This window comes from Pseudophryne corroboree, assembly GCF_028390025.1.
Source record: "Pseudophryne corroboree isolate aPseCor3 chromosome 3 unlocalized genomic scaffold, aPseCor3.hap2 SUPER_3_unloc_1, whole genome shotgun sequence".
In the NCBI taxonomy this organism is placed as follows: Eukaryota; Metazoa; Chordata; class Amphibia; order Anura; family Myobatrachidae; genus Pseudophryne; species Pseudophryne corroboree.
The window spans coordinates 2,072,265-2,093,981 of record NW_026967493.1 but is presented as its reverse complement, the minus strand read 5'-3'; the positions used below and the strand labels follow the sequence as shown (position 1 = coordinate 2,093,981).

General features: G+C 44.6%; 2 protein-coding genes across 2 annotated transcripts in view; both read right to left on the bottom strand.

Annotated features, from left to right (window-relative positions):
• Nucleotides 1-21,717, bottom strand: part of LOC134983116 (zinc finger protein OZF-like) — a 294,499-nt gene that overhangs the window by 105,547 nt on the left and 167,235 nt on the right. The gene's annotated exons all lie outside the window — the stretch shown is intronic.
• The window catches only part of LOC134983132 (gastrula zinc finger protein XlCGF66.1-like), a 71,143-nt gene continuing 62,711 nt past the window's right edge, over nucleotides 13,286-21,717 (bottom strand). Inside the window, exon 6 of the mRNA XM_063948865.1 lies at nucleotides 13,286-15,716. Within this exon, the coding sequence (XP_063804935.1) occupies nucleotides 15,697-15,716 (20 nt within the window). The 3' untranslated portion in view covers nucleotides 13,286-15,696. The remainder of the gene's footprint in view (nucleotides 15,717-21,717) is intronic.

The window sequence follows — 21,717 nt, the reverse complement described above, 5'->3', positions numbered from 1 at the left end:
CTGTCCATCTCTTTGGTACCTCGAATGCAGGTGGTCCTTCTGAGACCGCTACAACATCATCTGCTTCTTCTTATCAGTCGCACAGCCCAGATGTAATGGCTGAAGACATCTTAAGACACTCTAGATGGTCCTGTTACTCTACGCGCTATACATTCTATGTTATTTACATTTAAGGACTGAAATAACCTCAGAACTTAACTCTAATATTCAAGCTTTGAGGTCCACTATCAGTGAAATTGGCATTCTTACAGACTAAGATGAAAGAGATTGTTGCGTCTCACAAAGTTCTGATTTCAGCACATAAAAACCCTTCAGGAAGACATGGTCTCTGTTCGTGATAAAGTCATTGATTTAGAAGACTGCTCTTGGAGTAATAATATCTGAATAATGGGCATTCTGGATTCTGTTACAAATTCTGAGCTTTATGATTATGCCACGGACCGCTTTTCAAAAACCTTCATCAAAAGCTTCTGCCGCGGACCTTCTTATTGATAGGATCTCATAGACTCCCAAAGTCCAAACAGGCCCCTTATCAAGCACCGATGGACACTCTGCGGGTCCATTTTTTTTCATATTTAAGAATGCATTCTACAGGCTGCTTTGTCTTCCTCATCCACAACTGAGTGCCTGGATAATCTGCAGCTATTTCTAGATAGTTCTCCTGTGACGCTGGCCACTTGGCATCTATTCCACCCATGGAAAATAAGAATTTACTTACCGATAATTCTATTTCTCGGAGTCCGTAGTGGATGCTGGGGTTCCTGAAAGGACCATGGGGAATAGCGGCTCCGCAGGAGACAGGGCACAAAAGTAAAGCTTTACGATCAGGTGGTGTGCACTGGCTCCTCCCCCTATGACCCTCCTCCAAGCCTCAGTTAGGTACTGTGCCCGGACGAGCGTACACAATAAGGGAGGATTTATGAATCCCGGGTAAGACTCATACCAGCCACACCAATCACACCGTACAACCTGTGATCTAAACCCAGTTAACAGTATGATAACAGAAGAGCCTCTAAAAGATGGCTCCCTACAACAATAACCCGAATTAGTTAACAATAACTATGTACAATTATTGCAGATAATCCGCACTTGGGACGGGCGCCCAGCATCCACTACGGACTCCGAGAAATAGAATTATCGGTAAGTAAATTCTTATTTTCTCTATCGTCCTAGTGGATGCTGGGGTTCCTGAAAGGACCATGGGGATTATACCAAAGCTCCCAAACGGGCGGGAGAGTGCGGATGACTCTGCAGCACCGAATGAGAGAACTCCAGGTCCTCCTTAGCCAGAGTATCAAATTTGTAAAATTTTACAAACGTGTTCTCCCCTGACCACGTAGCTGCTCGGCAAAGTTGTAATGCCGAGACCCCTCGGGCAGCCGCCCAAGATGAACCCACCTTCCTTGTGGAGTGGGCCTTTACAGATTTAGGCTGTGGCAGGCCTGCCACAGAATGTGCAAGTTGGATTGTGTTACAGATCCAACGAGCAATTGTCTGCTTAGACGCAGGAGCACCCATCTTGTTGGGTGCATACAATATAAACAACGAGTCAGATTTTCTGACTCCAGCTGTCCTTGCAATATATATTTTCAATGCTCTGACAACGTCCAGTAACTTGGAATCCTCCAAGTCACTTGTAGCCGCAGGCACTACAATAGGCTGGTTCAGATGAAATGCTGACACCACCTTAGGAAGAAAATGCGGACGAGTCCGCAGTTCTGCCCTGTCCGAATGGAAAATCAGATATGGGCTCTTGTAAGATAAAGCTGCCAGTTCTGACACTCTCCTGGCCGAAGCCAGGGCTAGTAGCATGGTCACTTTCCATGTGAGATATTTCAAATCCACATTATTTAGTGGTTCAAACCAATGAGATTTGAGAAAGTCCAAAACCACATTGAGATCCCACGGTGCCACTGGAGGCACCACAGGAGGCTGTATATGCAGCACTCCCTTAACAAAAGTCTGGACTTCAGGAACTGAAGCCAATTCTTTTTGGAAGAAAATCGACAGGGCCGAAATTTGAACCTTAATAGATCCCAATTTGAGACCCATAGACAATCCTGATTGCAGGAAATGTAGGAATCGACCCAGTTGAAATTCCTCCGTCGGAGCACTCCGATCCTCGCACCACGCAACATATTTTCGCCAAATGCGGTGATAATGTTGCGCGGTTACTTCCTTCCGTGCTTTAATCAAAGTAGGAATGACTTCTTCCGGCATGCCTTTTTCCTTTAGGATCCGGCGTTCAACCGCCATGCCGTCAAACGCAGCCGCGGTAAGTCTTGAAACAGACAGGGACCCTGCTGAAGCAAGTCCCTTCTCAGAGGTAGAGGCCACGGATCTTCCGTGATCATCTCTTGAAGTTCCGGGTACCAAGTTCTTCTTGGCCAATCCGGAACCACTAGTATCGTTCTTACGCCTCTTTGCCGTATAATTCTCAATACTTTTGGTATGAGAGGCAGAGGAGGAAACACATACACCGACTGGTACACCCAAGGTGTTACCAGCGCGTCCACAGCTATTGCCTGCGGATCTCTTGACCTGGCGCAATACCTGTCCAGTTTTTTGTTGAGGCGAGACGCCATCATGTCCACCATTGGTCTTTCCCAACGGGTTACCAGCATGTGGAAAACTTCTGGATGAAGTCCCCACTCTCCCGGGTGAAGGCCGTGTCTGCTGAGGAAATCTGCTTCCCAGTTGTCCACTCCCGGGATGAACACTGCTGACAGTGCTATCACATGATTCTCTGCCCAGCGAAGAATCCTTGCAGCTTCTGCCATTGCACTCCTGCTTCTTGTGCCGCCCTGTCTGTTCACATGGGCGACTGCCGTGATGTTGTCCGACTGGATCAACACCGGCTTTCCTTGAAGCAGAGGTTCTGCCTGGCTTAGAGCATTGTAGATTGCTCTTAGTTCCAGAATGTTTATGTGAAGAGACGTTTCCAGGCTCGTCCACACTCCCTGGAAGTTTCTTCCTTGTGTGACTGCTCCCCAGCCTCTCAGGCTGGCGTCCGTGGTTACCAGGATCCAATCCTGTATGCCGAATCTGCGGCCCTCCAATAGATGAGCACTCTGCAACCACCACAGAAGAGATACCCTTGTCCTTGGAGACAGGGTTATCCGCTGGTGCATCTGAAGATGCGACCCTGACCATTTGTCCAACAGATCCCTCTGGAAAATTCTTGCGTGGAATCTGCCGAATGGAATTGCTTCGTAAGAAGCCACCATTTTTCCCAGGACTCTTGTGCATTGATGTACTGACACCTTTCCTGGTTTTAGGAGGTTCCTGACAAGCTCGGATAACTCCTTGGCTTTTTCCTCCGGGAGAAAAACCTTTTTCTGAACCGTGTCCAGAATCATCCCTAGGAACAACAGACGTGTTGTCGGAATTAACTGAGATTTTGGAATATTCAGAATCCACCCGTGCTGTTTTAGCACTTCTTGAGACAGTGCTAATCCCATCTCTAGCTGTTCTCTGGACCTTGCCCTTATTAGGAGATCGTCCAAGTATGGGATAATTAATACGCCTTTTCTTCGAAGAAGAATCATCATCTCGGCCATTACCTTGGTAAAGACCCGAGGTGCCGTGGACAATCCGAACGGCAGCGTCTGAAACTGATAGTGACAGTTCTGTACAACGAACCTGAGGTACCCCTGGTGTGAGGGGTAAATTGGAACGTGGAGATACGCATCCTTGATGTCCAAGGATACCATAAAGTCCCCTTCTTCCAGGTTCGCTATCACTGCTCTGAGTGACTCCATCTTGAACTTGAACTTCTTTATGTACAGGTTCAAGGACTTCAGATTTAGAATAGGTCTTACCGAGCCATCCGGCTTCGGTACCACAAATAGAGTGGAATAATACCCCTTTCCTTTTTGTAAAAGAGGTACCTTGACTATCACCTGCTGAGAGTACAGCTTGTGAATGGCTTCCAAGACCGTCACCCTTTCGGAGGGGGACGTTGGTAAAGCAGACTTCAGGCAACGGCGAGGTGGATTCGTCTCTAGTTCTAACCTGTACCCCTGAGATATTATCTGCAGGATCCAGGGATCTACCTGCGAGTGAGCCCACTGCGCGCTGAAATTCTTGAGACGACCCCCCACCGCCCCCGAGTCCGCTTGAGAAGCCCCAGCGTCATGCTGAGGCTTTTGTAGAAGCGGGGGAGGGCTTCTGTTCCTGGGAAGGAGCTGCCTGTTGCTGTCTCTTCCCCTTTCCTCTGCCTCGTGGCAGATATGAATATCCCTTTGCTCTCTTGTTTTTAAAGGAACGAAAGGGCTGCGGTTGAAAAGTCGGTGTCTTTTTCTGTTGGGGAGTGACTTGAGGTAAAAAGGTGGATTTCCCGGCTGTAGCCGTGGCCACCAAATCCGATAGACCGACTCCAAATAACTCCTCCCCTTTATACGGCAAAACTTCCATATGCCGTTTTGAGTCCGCATCGCCTGACCACTGTCTCGTCCATAAACTTCTTCTGGCCGAAATGGACATAGCACTTACCCGTGATGCCAGCGTGCAGATATCCCTCTGTGCATCACGCATATAAAGAAATGCATCCTTTATTTGCTCCAAAGACAGTAAAACATTGTCCCTATCCAGGGTATCAATATTTTCAATCAGGGACTCTGACCAAGCTACTCCAGCACTGCACATCCAGGCTGTCGCTATAGCTGGTCGTAGTATAACACCTGTATGTGTGTATATACTTTTTTGGATATTTTCCATCCTCCTATCTGCTGGATCTTTAAGTGCGGCCGTCTCAGGAGAGGGTAACGCCACTTGTTTTGATAAGCGTGTGAGCGCCTTGTCCACCCTAGGAGGTGTTTCCCAGCGCGCCCTAACCTCTGGCGGGAAAGGGTATAAAGCCAATAACTTCTTTGAAATTAGCATTTTTTTTATCGGGGGCAACCCACGCTTCATCACACACCTCATTTAATTCTTCTGATTCAGGAAAAACTATAGGTAGTTTTTTCACACCCCACATAATACCCTGTTTAGTGGTACCTGTAGTATCAGCTATATGTAACGCCTCCTTCATTGCCAAAATCATATAACGTGTGGCCCTACTGGAAAATACGGTTGATTCGTCACCGTCACCACTGGAATCAGTGCCTGTGTCTGGGTCTGTGTCGACCGACTGAGGCAAAGGGCGTTTTACAGCCCCTGACGGTGTTTGAGGCGCCTGGACAGGCACTAATTGATTGTCCGGCCGTCTCATGTCGTCAAACGACTGCTTTAGCGTGTTGACACTATCCCGTAATTCCATAAATAAAGGCATCCATTCTGGTGTCGACCCCCTAGGAGGTGACATCCCCATATTTGGCAATTGCTCCGCCTCCACACCAATATCGTCCTCATACATGTCGACACACACGTACCGACACACAGCAGACACACAGGGAATGCTCTTAACGAAGACAGGACCCCACTAGCCCTTTGGGGAGACAGAGGGAGAGTTTGCCAGCACACACCAAAAGCGCTATATATGATAGGGATAGCCTTATACTAAGTGCTCCCTGTATAGCTGCTTCAATAATATAATTTTCGCCACAATTTTGCCCCCCCCTCTCTTTTTTACCCTGTTTCTGTAGTGCAGTGCAGGGGAGAGCCTGGGAGCCGTCCTGACCAGCGGAGCTGTGTAAGGAAAATGGCGCTGTGTGCTGAGGAGATAGGCCCCGCCCCTTTTTCGGCGGGCTCGTCTCCCGCTCTTTAGTGTATTCTGGCAGGGGTTAAATATCTCCATATAGCCCCCGGAGGCTATATGTGAGGTATTTTTAGCCAAATTAGGTTTTCATTTGCCTCCCAGGGCGCCCCCCTCCCAGCGCCCTGCACCCTCAGTGACTGCCGTGTGAAGTGTGCTGAGAGGAAAATGGCGCACAGCTGCAGTGCTGTGCGCTACCTTTAGAAGACTGAGGAGTCTTCTGCCGCCGATTCTGGACCTCTTCTTCGTTTCAGCATCTGCAAGGGGGCCGGCAGCGAGGCTCCGGTGACCATCCAGGCTGTACCTGTGATCGTCCCTCTGGAGCTAATGTCCAGTAGCCAAGAAGCCAATCCATCCTGCACGCAGGTGAGTTCACTTCTTCTCCCCTAAGTCCCTCGTTGCAGTGATCCTGTTGCCAGCAGGACTCACTGTAAAATAAAAAACCTAAGCTAAACTTTTCTAAGCAGCTCTTTAGGAGAGCCACCTAGATTGCACCCTTCTCGGCCGGGCACAAAAATCTAACTGAGGCTTGGAGGAGGGTCATAGGGGGAGGAGCCAGTGCACACCACCTGATCGTAAAGCTTTACTTTTGTGCCCTGTCTCCTGCGGAGCCGCTATTCCCCATGGTCCTTTCAGGAACCCCAGCATCCACTAGGACGATAGAGAAATGTGCAGTACAAATGGGGCTTTCCTACTAAGATTATTGTATTGCAAAACAGCCCCTTCGCAGTGATACCTTCACCTGAGGATGGCCCTGCTATTCAGAAAAAGTGGGATATTCCTGCGGACAGTCCTTCATGACACGTTACCTAAACCAATCTCAGAGGAGTGGTCTTCCATCTCGAAGTAATATGCTAAAGGAGTAAGACAGTGGCAGACACTCAGAGGGCTTATTTCCTACAGTAATATGTGCCAACTGGGACTAAGTTACTGGGCATGGAACTATTTTTGGGCCACATTTATTTGCTCTTGTTATGGGTATAAAACGTATCTTTTTATCTTTATTTCCTGTGCTATTTAATTGCTATATGGTATACGTTATGATATTCTTTCCACTGTTACGTTTCATAATACCTTTCTAGAATGTTTGGGTGTTCAGGCAAAGCATGACTGATTCGTCTAACATCCTGTTGCCCTTATAACTGTGTTGGTAGCACCTAAATTGGATAACAGACCAGGTTCTTGGCCTTTACCTCCTTTGGTTACATTGAGAATAAGAATAGTATTATGTTATGCTACATTTGATATTTCTTGGTACAATTGTTCCTATGATGACTAGATTTTGCACTCTCGTATGGCTACTTGGGGTAATCAGTGGCCTTTCTCCACCTTTCTGTCACGGTACCCTAATGACGGAATCGCTAGCTCCTTTATGGACGCTATTTCTTTTTGTCTCCCATTTTTGTTTCATATATTATTTTTTTGTTATTTGATAGTTTAAAGTATGCACACGCCCTACAGACTCTATTGGACTTTACATAGATGATCCTAGATGGTTCATACCATGATCTGATCTCTCTATCACTGTGAAGTTTTTAAGTCTTAATGTAAAAGGTCTCAATTCTCCTCGTAAGAGAAGTCTTGTAATAAAATATTTTGCTGACCAGAAGGCAGCGGTGGTAGCCATTCAGGAATCACATGTTCCATTGCACTCTCCCCCTCAGTTTACCAATAACTACCCCACATGCTATATCTCCTGTGGTGTAGCCATCCTTTCTAATAGATCCTGCCCCTTTCAACTAGAAAGGAAGTGGGTGGATTGCAATGGTAGATATTTGATTCTAGTTGGGAAAATTCATTATAAATATGTCACCCTCACTTCTCTCTATGCCCCTCATGCCAGATAGCCAGGATTTCTTAAATAATTTTTTTCAAAAGCTACAAGAAATTACTCTTCTCCTTATGGGATATTTTAATCTTGCTCCAGACCCTCATCTTGATAGATCCTCCACTACTGATGAACAGACCAGTAATACTGCCCGCTCCTTAGCTTCCTCATGCTCCCTTTATTAGCTGAATTTGACCTCTATAATACTTGTAGAATTAAGACATCTAGGTGTGTGTGATTATACTTATTACTCTGCTGTACGCAGGTCATATTAGAGAATAAACCTTCTTCTAGGTCGTTACAATTGATCCCTCGCATTGATATATTTCTGTATGGGGTGATATTTTTAACTACTTTTTAGATGCCATTGTGTCCATGTGTAACTCCATTTTGTATATGTATGACCTCATTGCTTTATATATGTACATTTTATTAGGATTTGTGCTTTAGGCACCAGTTAGAAAATAAGAATTTACTTACCGATAATTCTATTTCTCGGAGTCCGTAGTGGATGCTGGGGTTCCTGAAAGGACCATGGGGAATAGCGGCTCCGCAGGAGACAGGGCACAAAAGTAAAGCTTTCCGATCAGGTGGTGTGCACTGGCTCCTCCCCCTATGACCCTCCTCCAGACTCCAGTTAGATACTGTGCCCGGACGAGCGTACACAATAAGGGAGGAATTTTGAATCCCGGGTAAGACTCATACCAGCCACACCAATCACACTGTACAACCTGTGATCTGAACCCAGTTAACAGTATGATAACAGGGGAGCCTCTGAAAAGATGGCTCACAATAACAATAACCCGATTTAGTTAGCAATAACTATGTACAAGTATTGCAGATAATCCGCACTTGGGATGGGCGCCCAGCATCCACTACGGACTCCGAGAAATAGAATTATCGGTAAGTAAATTCTTATTTTCTCTATCGTCCTAGTGGATGCTGGGGTTCCTGAAAGGACCATGGGGATTATACCAAAGCTCCCAAACGGGCGGGAGAGTGCGGATGACTCTGCAGCACCGAATGAGAGAACTCCAGGTCCTCTTTTGCCAGGGTATCAAATTTGTAGAATTTTACAAACGTGTTCTCCCCCGACCACGTAGCTGCTCGGCAGAGTTGTAATGCCGAGACCCCTCGGGCAGCCGCCCAAGACGAGCCCACCTTCCTTGTGAAATGGGCCTTAACAGATTTAGGCTGTGGCAGGCCTGCCACAGAATGTGCAAGTTGAATTGTGCTACCAATCCAACGAGCAATCGACTGCTTAAAAGCAGGAGCACCCAGCATGTTGGGTGCATACAGGATAAACAGCAAGTCAGATTTCCTGACTCCAGCCGACCTGGAAACTATATTTTCAGGGCCCTGACAACATCCAGCAACTTGGAGTCCTCCAAGTCCCTAGTAGCCGCAGGTACCACAATAAGCTGGTTCAGGTGAAACGCTGACACCACCTTAAGGAGAAACTGGGGACGAGTCCCAGCTTTGCTCTGTCCGAATGGACAACCAGATATGGCTTTGTGAGACAAAGCCGCCAATTCTGACACTCGCCTGGCCCCGGCCAGGACCAACAGCATGGCCACTTTCCATGTGAGATATATCAAATCCACAGATTTGAGTTGTTTTAAACCAATGTGATTTTAGGAATCCCAAAACTACGTTGAGATCTCCCAGTGCCACTGGAGACATTAAAGGGGGGGTTGTATATGCAGTACTCCCTTAACAAACTTCTGGACTTCAGGAACTGAAGCCAATTTCTTTTCTGGAAGAAAATCGACAGGTCGAAATTTGAACCTTAATGGACCCCAATTTGAGACCCATAGACACTCCTGTCTGCAGGAAATGTAGGAATTAACCTAGTTGAAATTCTTCCGTGGAGCCTTCCTGGCCTCACACCATGGAACATATTTTCACCTAAGCGGTGATAATGTTGTGCGGTCACCTCCTTCCTGGCTCTGACCAGGGTAGGGATGACCTCTTCCGGAATGCCTTTTTCCCTTAGGATCCGGCGTTCACCCGCCCTGGCGTCAAGGCAGCTGCGGTAAATCTTGGAACAGACATGATTCTTGCTGAATCAAGACCCTTCTTAGTATCTCTTGAAGTTCCGGGTACCAAGTCCTTCTTGGCCAAACCGGAGCCACGAGTATAGTTCTTACTCCTCTCCTTCCTATCATTCTCAATACACTGGGTATGAAAGGCAGAGGATGGAACACATACACCGACTGGTACACCCTCGGTGTTACCAGAGCGTCCCAGCTATTGCCTGAGTGTCTCTTGACCTGGCGCTTCATGTGGGACGCCATCATAACCACCTTTGGTCTTTCCCAACGGTTTACAATCATGTGGAAACTTCCAGATTAAGTTCCCACTTTTCCGGGTGGAATTCATACATGCTGAGGAAATCTTCCCAGTTGTCCACTCCCGGAATGAACACTGCTGACAGTGTTATCACATGATTTTTCGCCCAGCGAAAAGTCCTTGCTATCATTGCCCTCCTGCTTCTTGTGTCGCCCCGTCTGTTAACGTGGGCGACTGGTATGATGATGTCCTACTGGATCAGCACCGGTTGACTTTGAAGCAGAGGTCTTCCTAGGCTCAGAGCATTGTAAATTGCCCTTAGCTCCAGTATATTCATGTGGAGAGAAATCTCCAGACTTGACCACACTTCCTTGGAAATTTCTTCCCTGTGTGATTGCTCCCCAGCCTCTCAGGCTGGCATCCGTGGTCACCAGAACACAGTCCTGAATGCTGAACGTGCTGCCCTCTAGAAGATGAGCACTCTGCAGCCCCCACAGAAGAGACACCCTTGTCCTTGGAGACAGGATTATCCGCTGATGCATCTGAAGATGCGATCCGGACCATTCGTCCCGCAAATCCCCCTGAAAAAAAGTTTTGTTTTTTTTTTGCGTGAGATCTGCCGAATGGAATCGCTTCGTAAGAAGCCACCATTTTTCCCAGGACTCCTGTGCATTGATGCACTGATACCTGGTCTGGTTTTAGGAGGTTTCTGACTAGGTCGGATAACTCCCTGGCTTTCTCCTCCAGGAGAAAACCTTTTTCTGGACTATGCCCAGAATCATTCCTAGGAACAGCAGACGTATCGTCGGAAAACGGCTGCGATATTTTGAATATTTAAAATCCACTCGTGCTGTCGTAGAACTACTTTAGATAGTGCTCTTCCGACGTCCAACTGTTCTCTTGAACTTGCCCTTTTCAGGATATCGTCCAAGTAAGGGATAATTAAGATGCCTTTTTTCTTTGAAGAATCATCTTTTCGGCCATTACCCTGGTAAAGGCCCGGGGTGCCGTGGATACTTCAACTGCAGCGTCTGAAACTGATATTGACAGTTCTGTACCACGAACCAGAGGTATCCTTGTTGCGAAGGACAAATTTGGACATGGAGATAATCCTTGATGTCCAGGGACACCATATAGTCCCCTTTTTGGTTCGCTATCACTGCTCTGAGTGACTCCATCTTGATTTGAACCTTTTTATGTAAGTGTTTAAAGATTTCAGATTTAGACTACGTCTCACCAAGCCGTCTGGCTTCAGTACCACAATATAGTGTGGAAGACTAATACCCTTTTCCTTGTTGTAGGAGGGGTACTTTTATTATCACCTGCTGGAAATACAGCTTGTGAATCTTTTCCAATACTGCCTCCCTGTCGGAGGAAACCGTTGGTAAAGCAGACTTCAGGAACCTGCGAGGAAAAGATGTCTCGACTCTCCAATCTGTACCCCTGGGATAATACTTGTACGATCTAGGGGTCAACTTGCGAGTCTGAGTCCGCTTGCACGGCCCCAGCGTCCTGCTGAGGACTTGGCAGACGTGGTGGAGGGCTTCCTTTCCTGGGAAGGGGCTGCCCGCTGCAGTCTACTTCCCTTACCTCTATGTCTGGGCAGATATGACTGGCCTTTTGCCCGCTTGCCCTCATGGAAACGGAAGGATTGAGGCTGAAAAGACGGTGTCTTTTTCTGTTGAGATGTAACTTGGGGTAAAAAGGTTGGATTTCCCAGCTGTTGCCGTGGTCCCCAGGTCCGATGGACCGACCCCAACTAACTCCTTCCCTTTATACGGCAATACTTCCATGTGCCGTATGGGATCTGTATCACCTGACCACTGTCGTGTCCATGACATCTTCTGGGAGATATGGACAACGCACTTATCTTGATGCCAGAGTCCAAATATCCCTCTGTGCATCTTGCGTACATATATATAGAATGCATCCTATTAAATGCTCTATATCAATAATATATTTTCAGTCAGGGAATCCGACCAAGCCAACCCAGCACTGCATCTCCAGGCTGATGGCGATTGCTGGTCGCAGTATAACCACCGTATGTGTGTATATACTTTTTAGGATATTTTTCCAGCTTCCTATCAGCTGGCTCCTTGAGGGCGGCCGTATCTGGAGACGATAACGCCACTTGATAAGCGTGTGAGCGCCTTATCCACCCTAAGGGGTGTTTCCCAACGCGCCCTAACTTCTGGCGGGAAAGGGTATAACGCCAATATTTGCTATCGGGGTAACCCCACGCTTCATCACACACTTCATTTTATTTTATCTGATTCAAGAAAAACTACAGGTAGTTTTTTCACTCCCACATAATACCCTTTTTTGTGGTATTTGTAGTATCAGAAATATGTAACACCTCCTTCATTGCCCTTAACGTGTGGCCCTAATGAGAAATACGTTTGTTTATTCACCGTCGACACTGGATTCAGTGTCCGTGTCTGTGTCGACCGACTGAGGTAAATGGGCGTTTTTAAAGCCCCTGATGGTGTTTCTGAGACATAAACAAAAGGGAGAAAGAAGAAGGCTCTTGTGTGGGCACACTCATTAATGGTAGTTAAATAACTAGAATGAATAACACTAGGTTGATTAGTCAGCAGATAAAACAAAATTTATTTGGAAATATTAGGAATATAATTGCCCCTGGTTGAGGAGATGTGAATGATCCCAGATAAAAATGTTCTGGTCCTGCCTCAGGAAATGAGATGGAGAGGGGTAGAGACACTGCAAGTCATAAACCCTTTCTCACCCGGCCAGTACAGATGATCTGTGTTAATGAGATCAATTAAGTCAATTGATTTTAGATTCTGTCATAATCCTAATGAAGGAATAACAGCTATTATGGCAATGAGTAATAATAGAAACAAATCAAAGGATATACCAGGGTAAAGAAAGAAAAGGATAGGAACAAATGGTGATGCTGCTGTTGGAGTCACATACCACACATCATATGCAATGATTGATGTTCTACAACACTGAGTATTCCCTGTGAGTCTCCACCTCAGGTACTAACTCAGCCCACACTGTTTCGCTTCCAAGATCGGACGAGATCGGGCATTAGCAGTGTGGTTTGATAGTAGAAGGATTTGGTCAGACGTCCAATGAGAGTGCACCTATATAGGGGGGGATAATTAGCTGGGTCTTATAGATACAGTGTGGATCTGCTTTTTGTGTTAGGCAGGAGACATCAAGTCCCACACCGGTGGTATTGTGTCCCTGGATCACAAATGAGAGTCCACGAAAAAGGAAGATATATAGATTTATGAAAAAAACGAAGATATATAGATTTATGAAAAAAACCCTAAAAAGGAAAATGGAGATCAATTAGGCTGTAGTTATTAGGGACGGGTGATAAAAATTACCCGTCCGTATATGAAAGGATTTGCCCTTATACCTTAACCCTCGATGTGATGGCCTCTTAGACGTCTGGAGTGTAAACTCTTAGCCACAAGGTACATGCACAACACAAGCAGTAAGAATTCACACTGTTTTATTGAATGTTTAACATTGGTATAAAAAGAGAACACATAAGGGTGTAACTGATAAGTGTAACAGGGCTCATTGGCTTAGGGGTGGTGCCCTAGTGGGGTACGTAGGGGTGGTTAATACTTGACATAACATAATTGGATATAGCAGTTGCTAGGCAGATGTTATATACGTTGCATCAGATGGAACTTAACACAAGATCTTTTAGTAACACACAGAAGTAGAAAAAGCAGGTTTCATCTAGTATAGAGCTGACCTTGGATGCCAGACCCACACAAGCCTGGTATCTGTATGAGAGACAAAGGCATCTAACACAGGGCAGCACGCATCCATTGCAAACACATAAGAGTTCATAAAGCATGTTTTAACCCTTCAATCCCCTCTTAGAATCATGATTATTATATGACATGATTCTTGAGTGAGGCTCCTTTCTTGTTTCTCCAGTTCTTGAGATATTGGACATAATCGTCGGGTCCCTCACTATCAGAGGAGGTGACAGGACTGGTGGTTATGTCATAATACATCAGGGCCTTATCAATGCCTTTGGAGGTAAGTTTCTTTCCACAGGGAATTACACAATAAACTATAATGCCTACAAGAATTAAAGTTACAAGTATGAATATGCTTATTTGCACAAGAGCCTGTTTCCAATTTTCAAACCACCCAAAATATTGGCTCCATGGGTTATCAATACCTGAATTTTTCTTAAGTTCTATGGATAAGGTTTCTAACTTGTTTATGGCTAAAGTAACCTTACCATTGGGACCAGTGTTGTCAGGAATATATGTACAACAGCCTTCCACCTTACTAATGTAAACACATGTACCACCTTTTTCTGCTAGAATCATGTCAAGGGCCATTCTATTTTGGAATGTCATTTGGGAAGTGGCTTCTAGCTGTTCAGCTATACCTTTAAGAGCATCTTTGGTATCATTAACAAATCTTTGTTGATTATAATATATATAATTAATCCAGGCTACGTTTTTATTTACAGTTACTATAGGAAACAATGATTCAAAACCCGCAGCCACCTCATCTCTAGCTTTGAACTCATTTGGAACACCTCTTGGGACCCCTATAGTATCAATGTATACGTGGGGGTCAAAGCTACCTCCTGGGAGTGCTCTTTTCTTTCGATTAGCAGGAGTATTAGAGGGAGGAGTGGGGTCATCGGTGATCATTAGGAGTGGCATTATGACTTTGGCCAGGGCACACTCACCATACCATGGTGTGTCTAATTTACTTCTAAGTTTCATATCCCCACATATGTAATAAATGTCGCCTAATGATCTAGTTTGGTTGACTAAAACAGTTGTTCTTTTATTTGCACAATACCCTGGTGGGAAGGTTTTTAAATTTCTCCCTGTGGTGATGTTAGATGTATAACAGGTATAGTTTCCAGGATATATGGTTATGGTATTTCCTGGGTTGGGATTTTTTGACAATATGGGATATTCCCTTTTCCACATTTCGCACTGACTGTCATTTGTTTTGGTGTCATTAAAAAGGCTGAAAAAACAATTTTCCTGTTCTAGGGGTATATTAAGGGGCACTGTACCTAGGTGGGGCCTAGATTTGCCACAGACATAACAGTTGCTTTTATTGTGTTTGTTAGCACTATACTTCATCCATTCCAACCAAAATTAATGTCAGAGAAACCAGTTTCAATAGCTAGGGTGTCTTCAAAGGTAGGGTTAGTAATAGCCACCATATCTTTAGAAGTGGCAATATGGGGCTTTAAAGGTTTGTTTTGGGGATATTTGCTATATCTATTTTTTGCAAATGATGGGCCATATTTCCAATCTGCTCCTGTATTCCACCCCACAGCTTCCCAGGAATTACAATTAGATCCATAATATCTAATGTCATAGTACCATTCGTCAGTAACACAAATATATACTGTCTCAGACATTCCTGATTTCCTTTTCTGCTGTATGAAATGTTTGTTGTCAGCAAGTTTAGGGAACATGAAATAATCAAGGATGTATGTGGCTACGTGTGTATTGGAAGAATTGTACCACAAGGTGGGGACCCCATCTGTTTGTGTGATGTCGACTTCACATATTGTGAGGTGAATGAGGGCCAGTAGGGCTATCGAGATAGTCCCCAGGATAAAGATAGGGGACAGGTTCCTCATCTTCTTCTGTTCTTCTTTCTTCGCTAGGTGGGAGGTCAGGGCTGTCTGCCCCGGTTCGTACCTCACTGGAATCACTTGCTTCCCTCTCTAGGTCTGGTCTAGGAACCTTTTTTTACTCGGGATGCATGGGTCCAGGTAGGACTTTCCTCTGTCAGGACTGCTGTCCGGGTAACTGCTACGACCTCTGTCTCTGGACCATAGGTGAAGTCTCCTGGGCTCTTGTTCCTGGGGAGCACCTTCACCACGACTCTGTCTCCGACTTTAAAGGGGTGTGTAGGTTCCTGTGGATTCAAAAGGGTTTTTACAAACAACCTCATGTTCAATTTCATTCAGTTTTGTTATCAGGGACCTGACATACTCTTCTCTGATGAGTTCTAGATCTCCTTCCTGTATTACTAGTGGTTTCTTAGCCCAGGGTGTAGGAAAAGGCCTGCCCATTAGTATTTCAAAGGGTGAGTATCCTAGAGTTTTCTGTGGGGTATTCAAGATGCTGGTGTTTAGCTTTATTAGGGTTGTTCCTGAGGCAAGTGATGCATCTGCTAACATACTGGTCCACAAGTGATTTGGCATTAGTAACATAAAAATCATTGGTTAGTAGGAGGAGTGTTGTGGCTTCACCACGGTGACCAACACCACGGCACTGGGCAACGAGCAAAGGGGCACTGGACTGGGGTATACAGGGTTTCCCCTCTTTGCAGATTAATCCTGATTTAGGATTTTTTCTGCAGAATTGGGTAAGTCCAGTCGGAGAGATCAGTATTAGTCGCAGCAGCTTGAAGTTGAGTGAGCAGATGGACGTTGTAAAGGGAGGGACATGCTCTAGTGAGTGCAATGAGTTCTGCAGCTTGCGCGGACTGATAAGGTATTGGCAGGGTTTCCAACACAGTGTCAGGGAGGGTGACAATGGCATAGCCAGCCTGGTATGTATTGTCATTGGGCCTACTACAGGAGCCGTCAACAAAAACTATGTCTGCGCCTGGTATGGGAACGGGAGACATGTCAAGTCTGGGAGAAGTTTCAGCGTCAATGGAAGCAGCACAGTCATGTAGGTCGGGTGGTTCATCCTCGGGACCTTTCAAGCCTAAAAGGGCATTGAGAATGGGTGCAGGGCCAGAAGAACTAGCAGTGTATTTAATGGTAAGGGTGGGGTTACTCAAAAGGAGTACTTCATATCCACTAAGGCGTTGTGCTGACATGTGCTGTGTGTAAGCCTTTAAGTATTGCCAGGACATCATGTGTGGTGTGGAGTACTGTGATGTGGCCTAAAGTGAGGGTAGTGGCCATTTCTGCAACCATTGCACAGGCTGCCAAAGCCCTGAGGCAGGCAGGCATACCTTGCACAGACACTGGCATGACTTTGGGAAAAAAATGCCACGGGGCGCAACTTCCCTCCATGAAACTGTGTGAGCACCCCCGCCATGGTTTTACAATTGTCCCTTGCATATAGATGGAAAGGTAGTACATAATTGGGGAGGCCAAGTGCCGGACTTTTCATCAACATACATTTTAAACTTTCATATGCAGTTAACATTTCTTGTGACCATTGTACAGTTTTAGGTTTGTCCTTCAGTGTGGCTTGTCTCAAAATGTTATCATAATAAGAGCAATCAGATATCCACTGTCTGCAGTAATTTACCATACCCAGGAAGGACAATAGTTCCTTCTGGGTAGTTGGGGTGACCAGGCCCAATACAGACTGTATGCGTTGTGGACTGACTTTCCTCTCTCCCTGAGTGAGCACAAAACCTAAGTAATCAACATGCTTTTTACACCATTGCATTTTTATTTTGGACACCTTGTGTCCACATTCACAAAGCCAGTTTAGTAATGAAACACCATCCTCTCGGCAGGCCTCCTCAGTTTTACTACAGAGCAGCAGATCATCTGCATACTGTAGCAGGACTGAACCATGGTGAGGTTGCCAGGGCCTCAATGTGGCCTGGAGACAACAGGTGCGTCAATAATCTGCACCAGGTAAGTTGTTTACCCTCAAAAGAAAAGGCAAAAAGTAATTGTGTCTGTGAATCTACAGGTATGCTGAAAAAAAGGCATTCTTCAAATCAATTACAGAGAAGAACTAGCATCTGCAGGGATTGCAGAAATGAGTGAGTTTACATCTGGAACAATTGGTGCAATTGGGACAATTGGCTGATTGATCGCTCTGAGATTCTGTACAAATCTTATACTACCATCAGCTTTGGCAACAGGGTTCACAGGAGTACAGTATGGTGATACAATATGTCTGAGAATACCCTGTTGTAAGAATTGCTGTATCATGGGGCGGGGACCTTCTATCTTTTCTGGTGAGAGGGGATACTGCATAGGTCAGAACACAAAACACTGGTTGTTGCACCGCTGTCCACTAAAAAGGGAATTTTACTTCCATTTATAATAAGTGGCAGCAGAGGTGAATCTTTACTATGACGGGAGAGTTGAATAAAGGCTGGGATGCCCTCCTCCGGGCCCCGTCAGTGCGCGAGGTCTTTGGAATGTTCCCTGACTGCGGGGTTGGTTCTGTCTGTCAAAGCGTCTGGGGTTCTGATAGTTATGAGTGGGCGCAGGTTTCTGTTTACAAGCTACAGCGACAGGCAAAAAGCACAGGCTTTAAAGACTTCCTTCATATGTGTATAGCTGCGTCCTTTGCAAGCTTTGCGCAAATAAGATATACAGCCATCGAGGGTAATAGTGGGCTTGGGACAGTGTTTTACTATTATCTAAACTCTGGGTTATTGGTGCTAGGGATAGAGCTAGTGGACGCACCCTCCAGCAGTGGAGCTGGAGGCAATCCCATCTAGTGTGAAAGGGTTACTGCTGCCAAGAGATTTGTGTCTCTGAGCGCAGGATACATTGGAATGCAAAGGGGGGAGGCGAGAGGGATCTCTCTGCAGCCTCGCTTCTGTGCTGTTGGGAACTGACATTTTTTCTTAAATCTCCATATAGAAAAGGTAATTACTGCCTTCCCGTAGGAATGGGTCCTGTCCTGCTTTCTCTGTCCATCCCGCTAAATTATCCACCCATGGGTTAACTAAATAATACTCTGAGGTAGAGTTACGGGCAACATACATCTTGCATGTCTCACCAGGGAGGGGCGGGGGATATGCAGTTCTTTACTCTGACTAGAGCCCATTGTCAGACAGTAATATAAATCAACAGTACAACTTTTAAAAGAAAATTATCTAAAATATACAACACTCTACTTATACATGCATCAGCTTAACCAGTTAATTAGTCATTGACAATATCACAATATTATCTGTATAGTGAGAACATGAAATCTTTTGACGGGTACGCTTACCTTCATACAAGATGTCAGAAAAATACAGCGTTTTAAACAGGAAGCAAGAAAAGTGTTTGAGTGAAGATATCTGGCAGACGAAAACTTACCAGCCGTCTGGACCAAATATAAGAACTTATCTCACTACAACATACAAGAATATAGACGATCAAATCGAGGTATGATCTACGTTACGTATAGACCCCAGGTCTATGTTTAAGTATCCCAGATACTGACGTCTTTGGAGAATTGCGCTTGGACGCCTGGTCCTTTCTCAGACGTATCTTTAAGTCCCAGACATTAAAGATTCTATGGTATCCCTGATACCTGTTTTATGCTTTTACATAAAACTTCGTAATATTAAGTCCCGGACTTAAATATTACCTTGTCACGTGTTCCCGGAACACTGACACGGATTCAGCTTCAGTGTATGACCGCAATCCTGTATGGCAAAGACAGACAATAAATTCTCTATTTTTACCATCCAGGGACGATCACTGAATCGCGGACGTAGCCCCCAGCTGAAAGGATTTGCCCTTATACCTTAACCCTCGATGTGATGGCCTCTTAGACGTCTGGAGTGTAAACTCTTAGCCACAAGGTACATGCACAACACAAGCAGTAAGAATTCACACTGTTTTATTGAATGTTTAACATTGGTATAAAAAGAGAACACATAAGGGTGTAACTGATAAGTGTAACAGGGCTCATTGGCTTAGGGGTGGTGCCCTAGTGGGGTACGTAGGGGTGGTTAATACTTGACATAACATAATTGGATATAGCAGTTGCTAGGCAGATGTTATATACGTTGCATCAGATGGAACTTAACACAAGATCTTTTAGTAACACACAGAAGTAGAAAAAGCAGGTTTCATCTAGTATAGAGCTGACCTTGGATGCCAGACCCACACAAGCCTGGTATCTGTATGAGAGACAAAGGCATCTAACACAGGGCAGCACGCATCCATTGCAAACACATAAGAGTTCATAAAGCATGTTTTAACCCTTCAGTATAGATACAAATGGATAAGGAAACACGGATCAAGAAATTTTTTTATATATATGTGTACATTGGTACTGGTGTAAGGAACAGAAAATATGTCAAAGATAATTGTAGATACAAATAAATAGTACTGGTATATGCAATGAAATAATCACTAGTGACATGGGTGTCATTAGAAACACTTTGTGTGAATTGGAGCTGTTATAATCATTAGGATATAGGGAAATAGACATGAAATTCTCATATAACCCATGCAGCAATATGACAACAGGATCTGCAGGAGGAAAGTCAAAGAAGAATGCAGTATTACTTTCCTATAAAATGCAGTTTTTAATCCTGATGCAATAAACTAAGATGCATAAGCCTGGAAAAAGGCATAAATGAAGCCACACAAAAAGCAGATAAATAGTACTGGTATATGCAATGAAATAATCACTAGTGACATGGGTGTCATTAGAAACACTTTGTGTGAATTGGAGCTGTTATAATCATTAGGATATAGGGAAATAGACATGAAATTCTCATATAACCCATGCAGCAATATGACAACAGGATCTGCAGGAGGAAAGTCAAAGAAGAATGCAGTATTTCTTTCCTATAAAATGCAGTTTTTAATCCTGATGCAATAAACTAAGATGCATAAGCCTGGAAAAAGGCATAAATGAAGCTGCACGGATATAGATACAATTTCTATGACAGCTGGGCAAAAATTAGCCCAAAATGGCAGGATGGAATGATCTGACCTGAGGCTAGGAGTGAATCACTTGCAGTTGGACAAAACAGGACCCATTGGAATGGAAAACATGTTTCACCCCTGTGGGGCTTGCTCACTTCCTGGAAGTGAGCAAGCCCCACAGGGGTGAAACATGTTTTTCATTCCAATGGGTCCTGTTTTGTCCAACTGCAAGTGATTCACTCCTAGCCTCAGGTCAGATCATTCCATCCTGCCATTTTGGGCTAATTTTTGCCCAGCTGTCATAGAAATTGTATCTATATCCGTGCAGCTTCATTTATGCCTTTTTCCAGGCTTATGCATCTTAGTTTATTGCATCAGGATTAAAAACTGCATTTTATAGGAAAGTAATACTGCATTCTTCTTTGACTTTCCTCCTGCAGATCCTGTTGTCATATTGCTGCATGGGTTATATGAGAATTTCATGTCTATTTCCCTATATCCTAATGATTATAACAGCTCCAATTCACACAAAGTGTTTCTAATGACACCCATGTCACTAGTGATTATTTCATTGCATATACCAGTACTATTTATTTGTATCTACAATTATCTTTGACATATTTTCTGTTCCTTACACCAGTACCAATGTACACATATATATAAAAAAAATTCTTGATCCGTGTTTCCTTATCCATTTGTATCTATACGGACGGGTAATTTTTATCACCCGTCCCTAATAACTACAGCCTAATTGATCTCCATTTTCCTTTTTAGGGTTTTTTTCATAAATCTATATATCTTCGTTTTTTTCATAAATCTATATATCTTCCTTTTTCGTGGACTCTCATTTGTGATCCAGGGACACAATACCACCGGTGTGGGACTTGATGTCTCCTGCCTAACACAAAAAGCAGATCCACACTGTATCTATAAGACCCAGCTAATTATCCCCCCCTATATAGGTGCACTCTCATTGGACGTCTGACCAAATCCTTCTACTATCAAACCACACTGCTAATGCCCGATCTCGTCCGATCTTGGAAGCGAAACAGTGTGGGCTGAGTTAGTACCTGAGGTGGAGACTCACAGGGAATACTCAGTGTTGTAGAACATCAATCATTGCATATGATGTGTGGTATGTGACTCCAACAGCAGCATCACCATTTGTTCCTATCCTTTTCTTTCTTTACCCTGGTATATCCTTTGATTTGTTTCTATTATTACTCATTGCCATAATAGCTGTTATTCCTTCATTAGGATTATGACAGAATCTAAAATCAATTGACTTAATTGATCTCATTAACACAGATCATCTGTACTGGCCGGGTG